This window comes from Scyliorhinus torazame, chromosome 2 (genome assembly GCF_047496885.1).
Source record: "Scyliorhinus torazame isolate Kashiwa2021f chromosome 2, sScyTor2.1, whole genome shotgun sequence".
NCBI classification, from domain to species: Eukaryota; Metazoa; Chordata; class Chondrichthyes; order Carcharhiniformes; family Scyliorhinidae; genus Scyliorhinus; species Scyliorhinus torazame.
The window spans coordinates 24,125,171-24,137,805 of record NC_092708.1 but is presented as its reverse complement, the minus strand read 5'-3'; the positions used below and the strand labels follow the sequence as shown (position 1 = coordinate 24,137,805).

The following is a 12,635-nucleotide window of genomic DNA, read 5'->3' as shown; positions in this document are numbered from 1 at the left end:
CTTGGAAGGAAGGGGCAGAGCATTTCTCTGCTTCCCGGCTCTTTGAAGTTCCTAATGGTTTGCACATTCAACATCTGTTACCGAGCAGCAGACAGCAACTAATTACTGCTTTTAACAGGGCTGGGCAGCGTGAGAACCAGAGGGTGGGACTGAGGTTGATGGCAGAAACCTTCAAAAAAAATAAAATGGGAACGAAAATCAGCAAATAAAGAGGAAGCGGGTGACGATCCGAGAGGGAGACTGACTGGGACTCTCCGATTAACCGCATCCAGGCAAATGCTAAACATTCATTGGATTAAATACCAAGCAGGTTCAAATTTATGCTAATCATTATTCCTGACAAATTGTTATAGTAGAATTGTCACTGCGCAGCCTTGGGTGCAATGTACAGGCAGCATGGGGAAGGAGGAACTTCAGCAGATGCAAACTTTAACGCATTTAAAAAGAATTCTCCATATGCTAATTTAAAAGAATCACTAAGAATTATTTTTAAATGAACGCGTTAATGTCAAGGGGGCTGGAATACCCAGAATCGTAGAAAGTTTAAAGCACAGAAAGAGACCCTGGCCGGGATTCCCCGATCCCGTGCCAGGTCGGAGTATTGCCGTTGGGGGGCGCTAGGATCACGCCACGCCGCTCCGACGTCGGGCCGCCGATTCTCCGGCACCGATTCTCCTGCGGCCGCCGGGTCACCGCCGCGCCGGACGGGGGCAATTGAAAGCGCCCCCCCCCCCCCCACCGGCGATTCTCCGCGCCTCAACGGTCCGAGTGCCCGCCGGGTTCAGCCGTGTCCCGCCGGCGTGGGTTACGTATGGTCCCACCTGGCGGGACCTCGGAGTTCTGGCTGCGGCGGCCGTCCTGGCGGGGGGAGTGGCGGGGGGGATCTGACTCCGGGGGGGGGGGGGGGGGGGGGGCCTACGCGGTGGCCTGACCCGCGATCGGGGCCTACCGATCGGCGGGCGGGCTAATTCTGTGGGGTGCCTATGTTCCTCCGCGCCACGTCATATCTGCCATATTGCCCGGGGGCCGGCGCAGAGACGGGAACCCACGCGCATGCGCAGAATCGCGGATCCGCGCCGGCCGTGGCTTGCCAGCTTTCAAGCGCCGGAGCAGCGGACACCACTCCGGCGCTGTACTAGCCCCCAGGAAGAGGTGAATGCCTGGGCCTGGAGGCCCGTTGACGCCGGAGTGGCTCGCGCCACTTTTGACGCCGGCGTCAGAACTTGGACGCGGGATCGGAGAATCCTGGACCCTGAATCATTAAAGTCAACAGGCCCTTCCCATCCTCACTATCCGGGCCCCTCACACTTTTCCACACTTCTATCAAATCTCCCTTCAGCCTCTCCTGTTCAAGGAGAACATTCGCAGCCTATTCAATCTGTCTTCATAGCTGCAATTTTCCAGTCCTGGCAACCTCGCTGTAAATCTCCTCTGCACCCTCCCCTAATGCAAATACAAAGTTGAGGGAGTTAAGTTTCAGTTCTACAGGATCCCATCTGGGGCAACTGTGTTCAGTTCCGGCCACCGCTCCTTAGGAAGACTATGTTTGCCTTGGATAGGATGCAGCACAGGTTCAAACAGAATGAGAACAGGGCCAAACAGGGTTAATGTGTCTCGATCTCATGAAGCTCCCCAAGCCCCAACTCCCTATAATTGGGTCCCCCCGCCTGCACTCCCAAACCCGCGCAGGGTACATCTCGGTCCAATCGACACCGTGCAAAAAATGGCGGCGTGGCACCTTGGCGGTGCCAGAGTACCACCCCAGCGGTGCCATCTGGGTGCCAACCTGACACTGTCAAGGCGCCAAGCCGGCGTTTTTTGTGTGGTAGTGATCAGGCCGAGGGGTGCCCTGTGGGAGTGTGGGATGGTGAGGGGGGGCTTGGGGGGCCCCCTTACAGTGAGTTGGGGCATGAGGGGGGTTGAATCGGGGGCTCGAGAGATTGGGACGCCATTTTATGGCCCCCTATACTGAGGAGTTTCGGCGACCCGGCCTCCTCAGTGCAGGGAATGGGACTAAGTGTGGCCACGGCTGCAAGCTCGCCGCTGCGGCCCCATATCTCACCGGAGTCGCAATAGATATCATTGTGATTCTCGGTGCTGCGAGGGCCGGGAAATACGCAGCTAAACGCGCTCGCTATGGGACATAGGTCCCATGGTTCGATCGCACCCGTTGCCTGTTTTAGACAGGGATGTACTTCTGAGGCTGTGGAGGCTCTGGTCAGACCCCATTTGGAGGATTGTGAGCAGTTTGGACCCCGTATCTAAGGAAGGATGTGCTGGCCTTGGAAAGGGTCCAGAGGAGGTTCACAAGAATGATCCCTGGAATGAAGAGCTTGTTTTATGAAGAGCGGTTGAGGATTCTGCGCCTGTACTCGTTGGAGTCTCGAAGAATGAGGGGGGATCTTATTGAAACTTACAGGATACTGCGAGGCCTGGATAGGGTGGACGTGGAGAGGATGTTTCCACTTGTAGGAAAAACTAGAACCAGAGGACATCTCAGACTAAAGGGACGATCCTTTAAAACAGAGATGAGGAGAATTTTCTTCAGCCAGTGGGTGGTGAATCTGTGGAACTCTTTGCCGCAGAAGGCGGTGGAGGCCAAATCATTGAGTGTCTTTAAGACAGAGATAGATAGGTTCTTGATTAATAAGCGGATCAGGGGTTATGGGGAGAAGGCAGGAGTATGGGGATGAGAAAATATCAGCCATGGTTGAATGGGGGAGTAGACTCGATGGGCCGAGTGGCCTAATCCTGCTCCTATGTCCTATGGTCTTATGGTCTTAAAACCCATTTCCTTATTTGTAAGAAGTTCAACAAAGCTAATATTTTCGTGATTGTGATTGTCACTTGGTAGGTTCATTGGCTGCGTGGAAAATAAATGAACGTAACAATTTGTACCTCGCCTTATCGGATCTTCAGTCCACTTGTGAATGATTGGAGAAGTGCATGCGGGTCCGGTTGAAAGATATGCTAATCCAGTTCAGACTACAAATGGAAAACTGGCCGTGATTCTCTCCTACCCGGCGGGGCGGGGGGTCCAGGCGGGATGGAGTGGCGGGAACCACTCCGGCGTCCGGCCGCCCCAAAGGTGCGGATTTCTCCTGGCGGGAAAGGCCTTTGGCGCCACGGCAGCCGGGGCCGAAGGGACTTCGCCGGCTGGCGGAAGTCCGCGCATGCGCGGCAGCGTCAGCGGCTGATGACGTCATGCCGCGCATGCGCGGGCGGGGGGGGTCACTTCCGCTTCGGCCATCGCGGAGGCTGTGGCCGAGGCGGAAGGAAAAGAGTGCCCGCACGGCACAGCCCCGCCCGCGGATCGGTGGGCCCCGATCGCGGGCCAGGCCACCGTGGGGGCACCCCCCAGGGTCAGTTCGCCCTGCGTACCCCCCCCCTCAGGACCCCGAGCCCGCCCGCGCGCCTGGTCCCGCCGGTAAGGGAGGTGGTTTGATTCACGCCGGCAGGACCGGCATTACAGCAGCGGGACTTCGGCCCATCGCGGGCCGGAGAATCGCCGTGGGGGCCCCGCCGATCGGCGCGATTCCCGTCCCCGCCAAACTTTCGGTGCCGGAGAATTCGGCGGCCGGCGGGGGCGGGATTCACGCCGCTCCCCGGCGATTCTCCTGACCCGGCGGGGGGTCGGAGAATCCCGTCCCTGATTTCCAATGTTGCACCATCGTTTGATGAGGTGCTGGGCAGTATCTGTAACGTTTGTGTCAGCTTGGCACAGTAGGCAGCACTCTTGGCTCCGTGCTGCAAAGTTCTGGGTTCAAGTCCCACTCTAGGGCTTGGGCACAAACAAAATGCAGATTGTCACTCCAGTGCCACACTGAGGGGGTGTTGCACCGCCAGAGGTGCTGTCCTTTAGAATGAGGTATTAAAATGAGGCCACTTTCTGCCCTCTCGGGTGGATATAAAGGATCCCAAGGCACTAATTTGAAGATGAGCAGGGAAGGCACCCCTGGGGCGGGATTCTCCAGACCGGCAGCCGCGGGATTCCACCTTCCCGTTGATTGTTAATGGGATTTCCCATCGTAACCACCCCACCGCCACCGCGAAACCCGATGACGGGGGTGCACTGCCGGCGAGGAAAGAGAATCACAGCCGGAGAATTCCGGCTGTGTCCTGCCCAATATTTGTCCCTCAATTGACATCACAAAAACGGAGTTTGTGGGAGCTTGCTGTGCACCGATTGGCTGCCATGTTTCCAACTTTACCACAATGACTGCTCCTTAAACGTACTTCATTCATCAACGTTTCTTGCCACGCCCCGTGATTCCGTTCTATATAAATCAAAATCTCAGAACTCCCTCCCTAACAGCACAGTGGATCTCCCTACACCACGTGGCCTACCGCCTTCTCAAGGGCAATTAGGGATGGACAATAAATGCTTGCCGAGCCAGCAAACCCCACATCCCATGAAATAATTAAACAAAGAAATGCCAGCCTTTCTATCTGTCGAGCAGACTGGACAATAGCTGACACTGACGCATTCTATTTACCAGAGTAACAAGAGTTAGTATCAATTCATAGTGCTGAGGTAAAGGTTAGTTTAAAAGATAGAACATTTATGGCACAGAAGGAGGCCATTCAGCCCATTGAGCCTGGCCCAGCCAATGCTATTTAGCCTAATCCCACTTTAAATTTCCAACTCTGTAACCTTTCGCTTTGGTGCAGAGGCACATGGGCTGGAATTCTCCGGGGGGGGGGGCTAACATTCCCTGTTCCCACTGGCAGCAGCCCCCCCGGCCCACGGGATTCCCGGCAGCGTGGGAAGTCCCATTGAGAAGTGACGGGAGTGTCCTCCGCCAGCAATGGGAATCCTACCCATGATTTTGGTTATTCGCTGCGCAGAAAATAAGGGAATGATTTACTGACCCGATGTTGCAGGAAGCCGACTAAGGCGATATTGTGAAATCAAACGGGCCGGGCAAACGTATAGGAGCAAGCAAACGCTGGCTAGGCCAGTTTCAGCATGCGAGTCTCCAAAAGGCAGAACATTTGTGTTGACACAGAGACAGATCAATCCAGTGAGCCTTCTTATTTCAAAGGGAAGCAGAATGTCGCGCATTGCACTGTAAGGAACAACAACAACCCACGCTTAAAAAGCACCTTGATGTGTCGTAAAACATCCCAAGGAGGATTATCAGAGACGGTTTGACGCGGAAACATCTAAGCAGATGAAATGAAATGAAATGAAAATCACTTATTGGCACAAGTAGGCTTCAAATGAAGTTACTGTGAAAAGCCCCTAGTCGCCACATTCCGGCGCCTGGTACGGGAATTGAACTGCTGGCCTGCCTTGGTCTGCTTTCAAAACCAGCGATTTAGCCCTGTGCTAAACAGCCCCTTCTAGCAGAGCTGGTGGTCAAAAGCCTAGTCAAAGACAGATTTTGAAATATAATTTTGTGGGATGTGGCCGTCGCTGGTAGGGCCAGCATTTGTTGCCCATCCCTAATTTCCCTTGACTTTGCGATGCCAATCCAGAGGGGGGCAGTGAAGAGTCAACCACGTTGATGTGGGTCTGGAGTCACATGTAGGCCAGACCAGGTAAGGACGGCAGATTTCCTTCCCTAAAGGGGGCATTAGTGAATGAGGTGTTTTTTTCAGCAATCAATCATCGTTTAAAGGTCACTATTATTGAGACTACCTTTCAATGCTATTTTCATTTAATTTATTGGATTTAAATTCCACCTTCTGCTATGGTAAGATTTAAACCCTTGCCCGGATTAGCCTGGATTACTAGTCCTACACCACTTTCTCCCTACTAAGTGTCCAGTAATAAAACATTTCAGACTGGCGGAGAGAGAGAAATCAGGGGTGGTCAAGAGACCAGAGTTAGAGGAGCACGAGGATCCGAGAGTTTCTTAAGGCTGAAGGAATTTACAGAGGGAGGGAGAGGACTATCGGAAGCTCCTCGGTGGTCAGGGACTGGGCAAAGTAGCACTGCCGAGATTCCTGGGCAAAGCCAGTGGGAGAACTGCCAGGGTGCCCAGCTGCCAGGGTGGCACTGCCAAGGGTTATGTCCTGAAGGGGCCCAGGCCCATGAAAGAAGGGTGGAGGGGGGTATGAAGGGTAGGGGGTGGGCGGGTGCAGGGCGGGTTGGAAAGGGTAGATTTCAAACCTACTTAAGCGCCTGGCCCCACCCATTGTGGCCGGGATTCTGGTTGTGTTGCCTCAGGGGACTTTGATAGATCCCACAAGGCATAGTTGCTGCCGGGAAGCCCGTGGGTGGCTTCCCTGGCATCTACTGGCCACGTCGTGCTCCCAGTCGGGCACACATGGCCGGTAGATGGTGCCCTAAGTGTGGGCTTGATCAGGAGGAAACTCACCGGGGCCCACAAAAGTGATTAAGTGCCGTTAGATAGTGGTGGGGAACTCACCAACAGAGTTGGGGTGAAATTCCCAGCAAAACTCGCCACAAATGTCACTCAGAAACTTTTCCGTTAGATCGCACCCATCAAGGGCAAAATATTTCATTTTCCCACCAATGGCGTCACTTAACTTGACCAAGGTAAAACATAATTTTATGCATTTATATAGCACCTTACAGGATTCCCCAAAACACTTTGCAGCCAATTCACACTTTTTGTTGTGTAGTCAGTGTTGTAATGTAGGAAATATGCAGTCAAATTGTGAACAGCAAGCTCCCATAACCAGCATTGTGATAATGACCAGATAATCTGTTTTAGTGAAGTTGACTGAGGAATAAATGCTGGTCAGGGCACTGGGAAGAACTCTAACTTCTATTTCCCCCACTCTGCTACTCACTTACTAAGTCCAGTTGAGAGATTGCAACTATCAGGGAAGATTGGGCCGGTTGACGTTTTGTTTCCCAGAAATGAGAAGTCTTAATCATAGAATTTACAGTGCAGAAGGAGGCCATTCGGCCCAACGAGTCTGCACCAGCCCTTAGAAAGAGCACCCTACCCAAGCTCACACCTCCACCCTATCCCCATAACCCAGTAACCCGACCCAACACTAAGGGCAAGTTTGGACACTCAGGGGAATTTTAGCATGACCAATCCACCTAACCTGCACATCTTTGGACTGTGGGAGGAAACATGAGCACCAGGAGGAAACCCACGCACACATGGGGAGAACGTGCAGACTCCGCACAGACAGTGACCCAAGCCGGGGATCGAATCTGGGACCCTGGAACCGTGAAGCAATTGTGCTAACCACTATGCTACCGTGTTGCCCTTGGAGAAAACCTGATCGGGTTCGTCAAATTGACGAATGGGTTAGATATGATGGATGTGGAGAGGTTTCTTTCCACTTGTGAAAGGATCTAAAACCAGGGGCCATGTACTTGCAATTGCAGCCATTCTCTGGGAATGTGGAACCTGTAACCACAGGAAGCGGCTGAGGCAACTACTTTAGATGCTGAGGTGGAAACTAGATGAGTGCATGAGAGAATAGGGGATAGAAATATAGAAAATAGAAGCAGGAGGCCATTCGGTCCTTTGAGTCTGCCCCGCCATTCATTACGATCATGGCTGATCATCAAGTTCAATACTCTGATCCACCCCCCCCCCCCCCCCTCAACCATATCCCTTGATCCCTTTAACCCCAAGAGCTATATCTAATTCCTTCTTGAAATTACACAATGTTTTGGCCTCAACTACATTCTGTGGTCGCGAATTCCACAGATTCACCACTCTCTGGGTGAAGAAATTTCTCCTCACCTCAGTCCTAAAAGGTTTACGCCTTATCCTCAAACTATGACCCCTAGTTCTGGACTCCCCCACCATCAGGAACATTCTTTCTGAATCTACCCTGTCTAATTATGTTAGAATTGTGTACGTTTCTGTGAGATCCCCTCTCACTCTTCTAAACTTCAATGAATAAATCCTATCCGACTTAGTCTCTCCTCGAATGACAGTCCGGCCGTCCCAGGAATCAGCCTGGCAAACCTACTCCCTCCACAACAAGAACATCCTTCCTCAGGTAAGGACACCAAAACTGCTCACAATACTCCAGGTGTGACCTCACCATTGCCCTATGCAATTGCAGTAAAACATCTCCATTCCTACCCACAAATCCTCTCGCTATGAAGGCCAACATACCATTTGCCTTCTTTACTGCCCGCTGTACCTGCGCGCTTACTTTCAGAGACTGATACACGAGGACACCAAGGTCTCGCTGAGTTTCCACCTCTCTCAATTTACACCCATTCAAATAATAATCTGCTTTCGTATTTTTGCTACCGAAGTGGGTAACGTTAAGCTGAAAAGCTGAGATGCAGTAGGTGGAATGTGCAGTCTCAAGCAAAGTGTGAACACAAACACAACGGTGTTAATTCGTTTGTTTCTGTGCTGCATATTCCATGTAACTCTGCTGTTGTTGCATCCAAACTGGGACCTTCTAGCTTGCCAGCCCTAATTCAGGTTCCTCGCTGTTATCCTCTAGCCCTTTGCTGTTTTTGCAGTGTGCAAGGAGTGTTCAGTAATTTAACGAGAAGGACAATGCAAAAGCGTGCGTCCACAATGCTGACACTCACCTGGCGCCCCACCCGATTGTTATGGAGCCTCATCCGCGAGTGGATGTCCTTGTAGGTTTCCCGCGAATCCAGAAAGTCCCTGGAGAACTTGTCACCGTAGTCCACATCGGGACTGCAGCCACCCCATTCCCAGGAGTCCTGGGGTCCCGGCAAGTCGCCAGGCAGGGGCTCCAGTACCCCGTGCACCATGCCCTTGCCCCGGTTCAGGGCCTCCAGCTGGAGACGGTTGAGTTTGAGGCGGAATGCCTCCTCGTCGCCCCGCCGCTTGTTGTCGCAGCTGCAGGCTTTCAGCTTGCCCAGGCTGCAGGCATTTGAAACAGCGTGAACCACTCCCGCAGCGGCAATGGCGTAAGCGTACGCACTCTCCTTAAAACCTGCGTGGGGACCAAAGACAAAACAGATCGTTCAGAACAACCTACCCGGATAGTTACACAGAGAGAATATAACTCGCATTTATGTAGCACCGTTCCCGAGCTCAGGACATCCCAAGACAATTTACAGCCAATGATGTACTTCTGGCGCTGTTGAGCATACGTAACGCAGCAGGCAATTTGTGCACAGCAAGACCCAAAAACAAATCCAGCAGTGTGATAATGACCAGACTTTAGCGATGTTGATTCAGGGATAAATATCGGATCAGGGCACCGTGGAGAACACCCATTCTCTTCTTCACAGTAGTGGCCTGAGACAGAGACTGGAATTCTCCCGCCGGTAGCAGCTTTCTCTGGGGTGGGGTGGCTTCAATGGGAAATCCCATTGTTAAACACTGGGAGTAGAGCATTGTCAGAGACCCTCAATATACGAAAGTGACTAAGAAATCCAACCAGGAATTCAGGAGAAACTTATTTTCCCAAAGGGAGGTGAGTAGCGGGACTCACTACCACAGGGTGCGTTGAATAGTACAGGTGCATTTAGCAGGAAGATAGAAAAGTGTGTGACAGAGAAGGGAACAGAGGGTTACGGTGATAGATTTAGGTGAGGAAAGATAGAAAGTGGCTTGGGTAGAGCATTACAACCAGCAGAGGCTGGACGGGCCGAACAGCCTGTTTCCGTGCTGTACATGCTACGTAATCCTTTGTTGGAACAGTTTGGAAAATTAAGCTTCATTTGGACATCCCATTGTTTCTTATTTATTTATTCTTTATTTTGTCACGTGTACCGAGGTACAGGGAAAAGCATTTTTCTGCGAGCAGCTCAACAGATCATTAAGTACATGAAAAGGAAATAAAAAATACATAATAGGGCAACACAAGGTACTCAATGTAACTACATAAACACCGACATTGGGTGAAGTATACAGGGGTGTAGTGTTAATGAGGTCAGTCCATAAGAGGTTCATGGCCAGTGACATGGGAGATCAATTAGTTTGCTTGCTGACCTCCACTACTTCTGGTTAAGCAACAATTTAATGTTGAAATCCCCATCCTTGATTTTAAATCCCTCCGTGACTTCACTATTTCTGATCTCTGTAACTTCCTCTGACCCCGAAACTCTCCCCTATCTCTCCATCCCTCCGACTTTGGCCTCTTCAGCATCTTCAGTTTTCATCGTCCCTAGTCGCCACATTCAGTACGTCTTTCGGGACTTGTGGGAGGAATCTGGAGCACCCGGAAGAAACCCACGCAGACACGGGGAGAATGTGCAGACTCCGCACAGACAGTGACCCATGGAACCCTGGCGCTGTGAAGCAGCAGCGCTAACTACTGTGCCACCCATAAACGCCGTCCTGGCGAGGTCTCCCAGGCACAGCCCGGACACCAGGTGAATCCGGCGAACAGATATTTAAATATGCCGTTAGAGTCATTTAAATATGTAGACCTGGATCTTGTCCTGCGATCGTATTGAGCGACGACCTCATCCCGACACCAAGCCGGACACGGCGACGCCGCTACGTTGGTGGCTTTGTGGGCTGCGAGCCTATTCTTTAAAAATATTGCACATTGCACTTCAGTTGCATCTGTTGCAAGAAGAGCAATTTGAAGCGTTGAAATAAAAGCACAATACTGTGCATAGAAAGCACAGAAACATAGACAAAATAGGAGCAGGAGGAGGCCATTCGGTCCCTCAAGCCCGCTCCGCCATTTTATGTTTGTGCATGCTGCCGTTGGGAAATAAAAACAGAAAGTGCCGGAAAGGCTCAGCCGGTCTGGCGGTGTCTGTGGAGAGAGGAACAGAGTTAACGCTTCGAGTTGAATGTGACTCTTCTTTGGAACCCACTTTGAGGCATGTCTAGGTTACCCAATAATACACAAAGGACTTCTTTTTGGCAAATCCTTCAAACCATAAAAGGGATCTGACGATTCTCCTAAAATTTACTTACAAGCGTCCAATTCTCTGCTGTCGGCTTCATTGAAATGCATCGCTATGGCTTTTTCCCCTGGCAACAATGTGAGGAAAATGTCTTGCGGTGTATTTACTGCACCCGGCGTGGGGCCGAGTCATGGGACACAGAGTAAAGGTCTTCAAACCGAAATGGTAACTGTGTTTCTCTCACTAACTCTGTTTTCTCACTCCTCCTGGATGCTGCCCGACCTGCTGAGCACGGCTCTGCGCTCCTTTTGCCTTGTGGATCCCTGGCCAGGAATCCTCCGTCCGTTCCTGCCGGAGGGATTCTCCCATCCTGCTGCAGGGAATGGAATTTTGGTTCAGTGCCAAACTCTCCGTTCTCGCTGGCAGTGGTGGGGTGGGGAACTCGGAGAATCCTGGCCCTGATTTCAGTCATTTTTAAGCTTGTGGGGCTGGATTCTCCCAAGATGGAGCTATGTCCCCACGCCTGGGTCCCCAAGCCTGCAAAAAATAAAAGGCGATCCACTTACATAGCAGGGACCCAGGGAGCTTTACGCAGCTTTGGCACCTCCGGTTCTGAGTCCGCGCATGCGCCCGGTAGCGGCCTCCAGCGGCCGCGCCGAGTGCCATGGCAGACTCGGACCGCGGACCGACACAACCAATCTAGGCCCCCCCCCCGATCAGCCGCGCGCCGCTGCATCGGAACGGCCCGACCGCTGCCCCAGCCGCCCATAAGGCCTCTCTCCAGGAGCTCGATCCCCTCGCCTCCCACCAGGGCGGCCACGGACTGAGTCCGCAGCCGCCACGCAAGAGTCCCGACCGGCCATCACCATGAAAGTTCCACACCGCCGGGAACTCGGCCGGTCGGGAGCGGAGCATCGCTGGGAGGGCCTCTGGCAATGGCCCCCCAGCCGCGCGGCGTAATTCACGGACGCGCGATTCTTCAGGGCACGGAGAATCGCCGGAGCGGCGTCGGGCCCAATTCGGTCGGGAACTTCGATTCTCCGCCCCCGCGCCAAATGCTATTTATATGTTTCAGTTTTTGCCATGCTGCCCTGTACAAACGAAGAACTGGCTTGATCTGGTTCTCTTGCGAATATGAGTCTCTTGTGCCAGTTGTGAAATGTGACCTCCCGGAACACTTACACATAACAATTCGTAAGCTAATTAGTTCCAAGCTCTGTACTGATACGTAATAATACTAATCTTTATTATTGCCGCAGATAGGATTCCATTAACACTGCAATGAAGTTACTGTGAAAAGCCCCTAGTCGCCACACTCCGGCGCCTGTTTGGGTACACGGAGGGAGAATTCAGAATGTCTAATTCATCTAACAAGCGCATCATTCGGGGCTTGTGGGAGGAAACCCGAGCACCCGGAGGAAACCCACGCAGACACAGGGTGAACGTGCAGACTCCTCACAGACAGCAGTGACCCAAACCGGAAATCGAACCTGGGACCCTGGCGCTGTGAAGCCACAGTGCTAACCACTGTGCTACCATGCTAATATAACAATAAACAAGAAGTATTTTCTGCTCTTATGTCAGGGGCAATAGCTAAACTGTGTCATATTTATTGCCATTGAACTACATTTGGCCTCGCTGACCATTGACTGAGAAGAAGCAAGGTGCTATCGAAGGAGCCTTGGTGAGTTGCTGCAGTGCATCTTGTAGATGGTACACGCAGCTGCCACTGTGCTTCAGTGCTGGAGGGCATGGATATTGGTGCCAATCAAACCAGCTGCTTTGTCCTGGATGGTGTTGAGCTTCTTAAGTGTTGATGGAGCTGCACTCATCCAGGCAAGTCATAGCCATTGGTATACCAAAAAAGTGGACGGCACTACCACAACGA

At 52.2% G+C, this 12,635-nt stretch overlaps 1 protein-coding gene across 2 annotated transcripts in view; it reads right to left on the bottom strand.

Annotated features, from left to right (window-relative positions):
* Window positions 1-12,635, bottom strand: part of LOC140386830 (protein Wnt-10a-like) — a 62,340-nt gene that overhangs the window by 23,645 nt on the left and 26,060 nt on the right. For both annotated transcript variants that reach the window (XM_072469565.1, XM_072469575.1), the window contains exon 3: window positions 8,498-8,871. In XM_072469565.1, coding sequence (XP_072325666.1) covers window positions 8,498-8,871 — 374 coding nt within the window. The remainder of the gene's footprint in view (window positions 1-8,497; window positions 8,872-12,635) is intronic.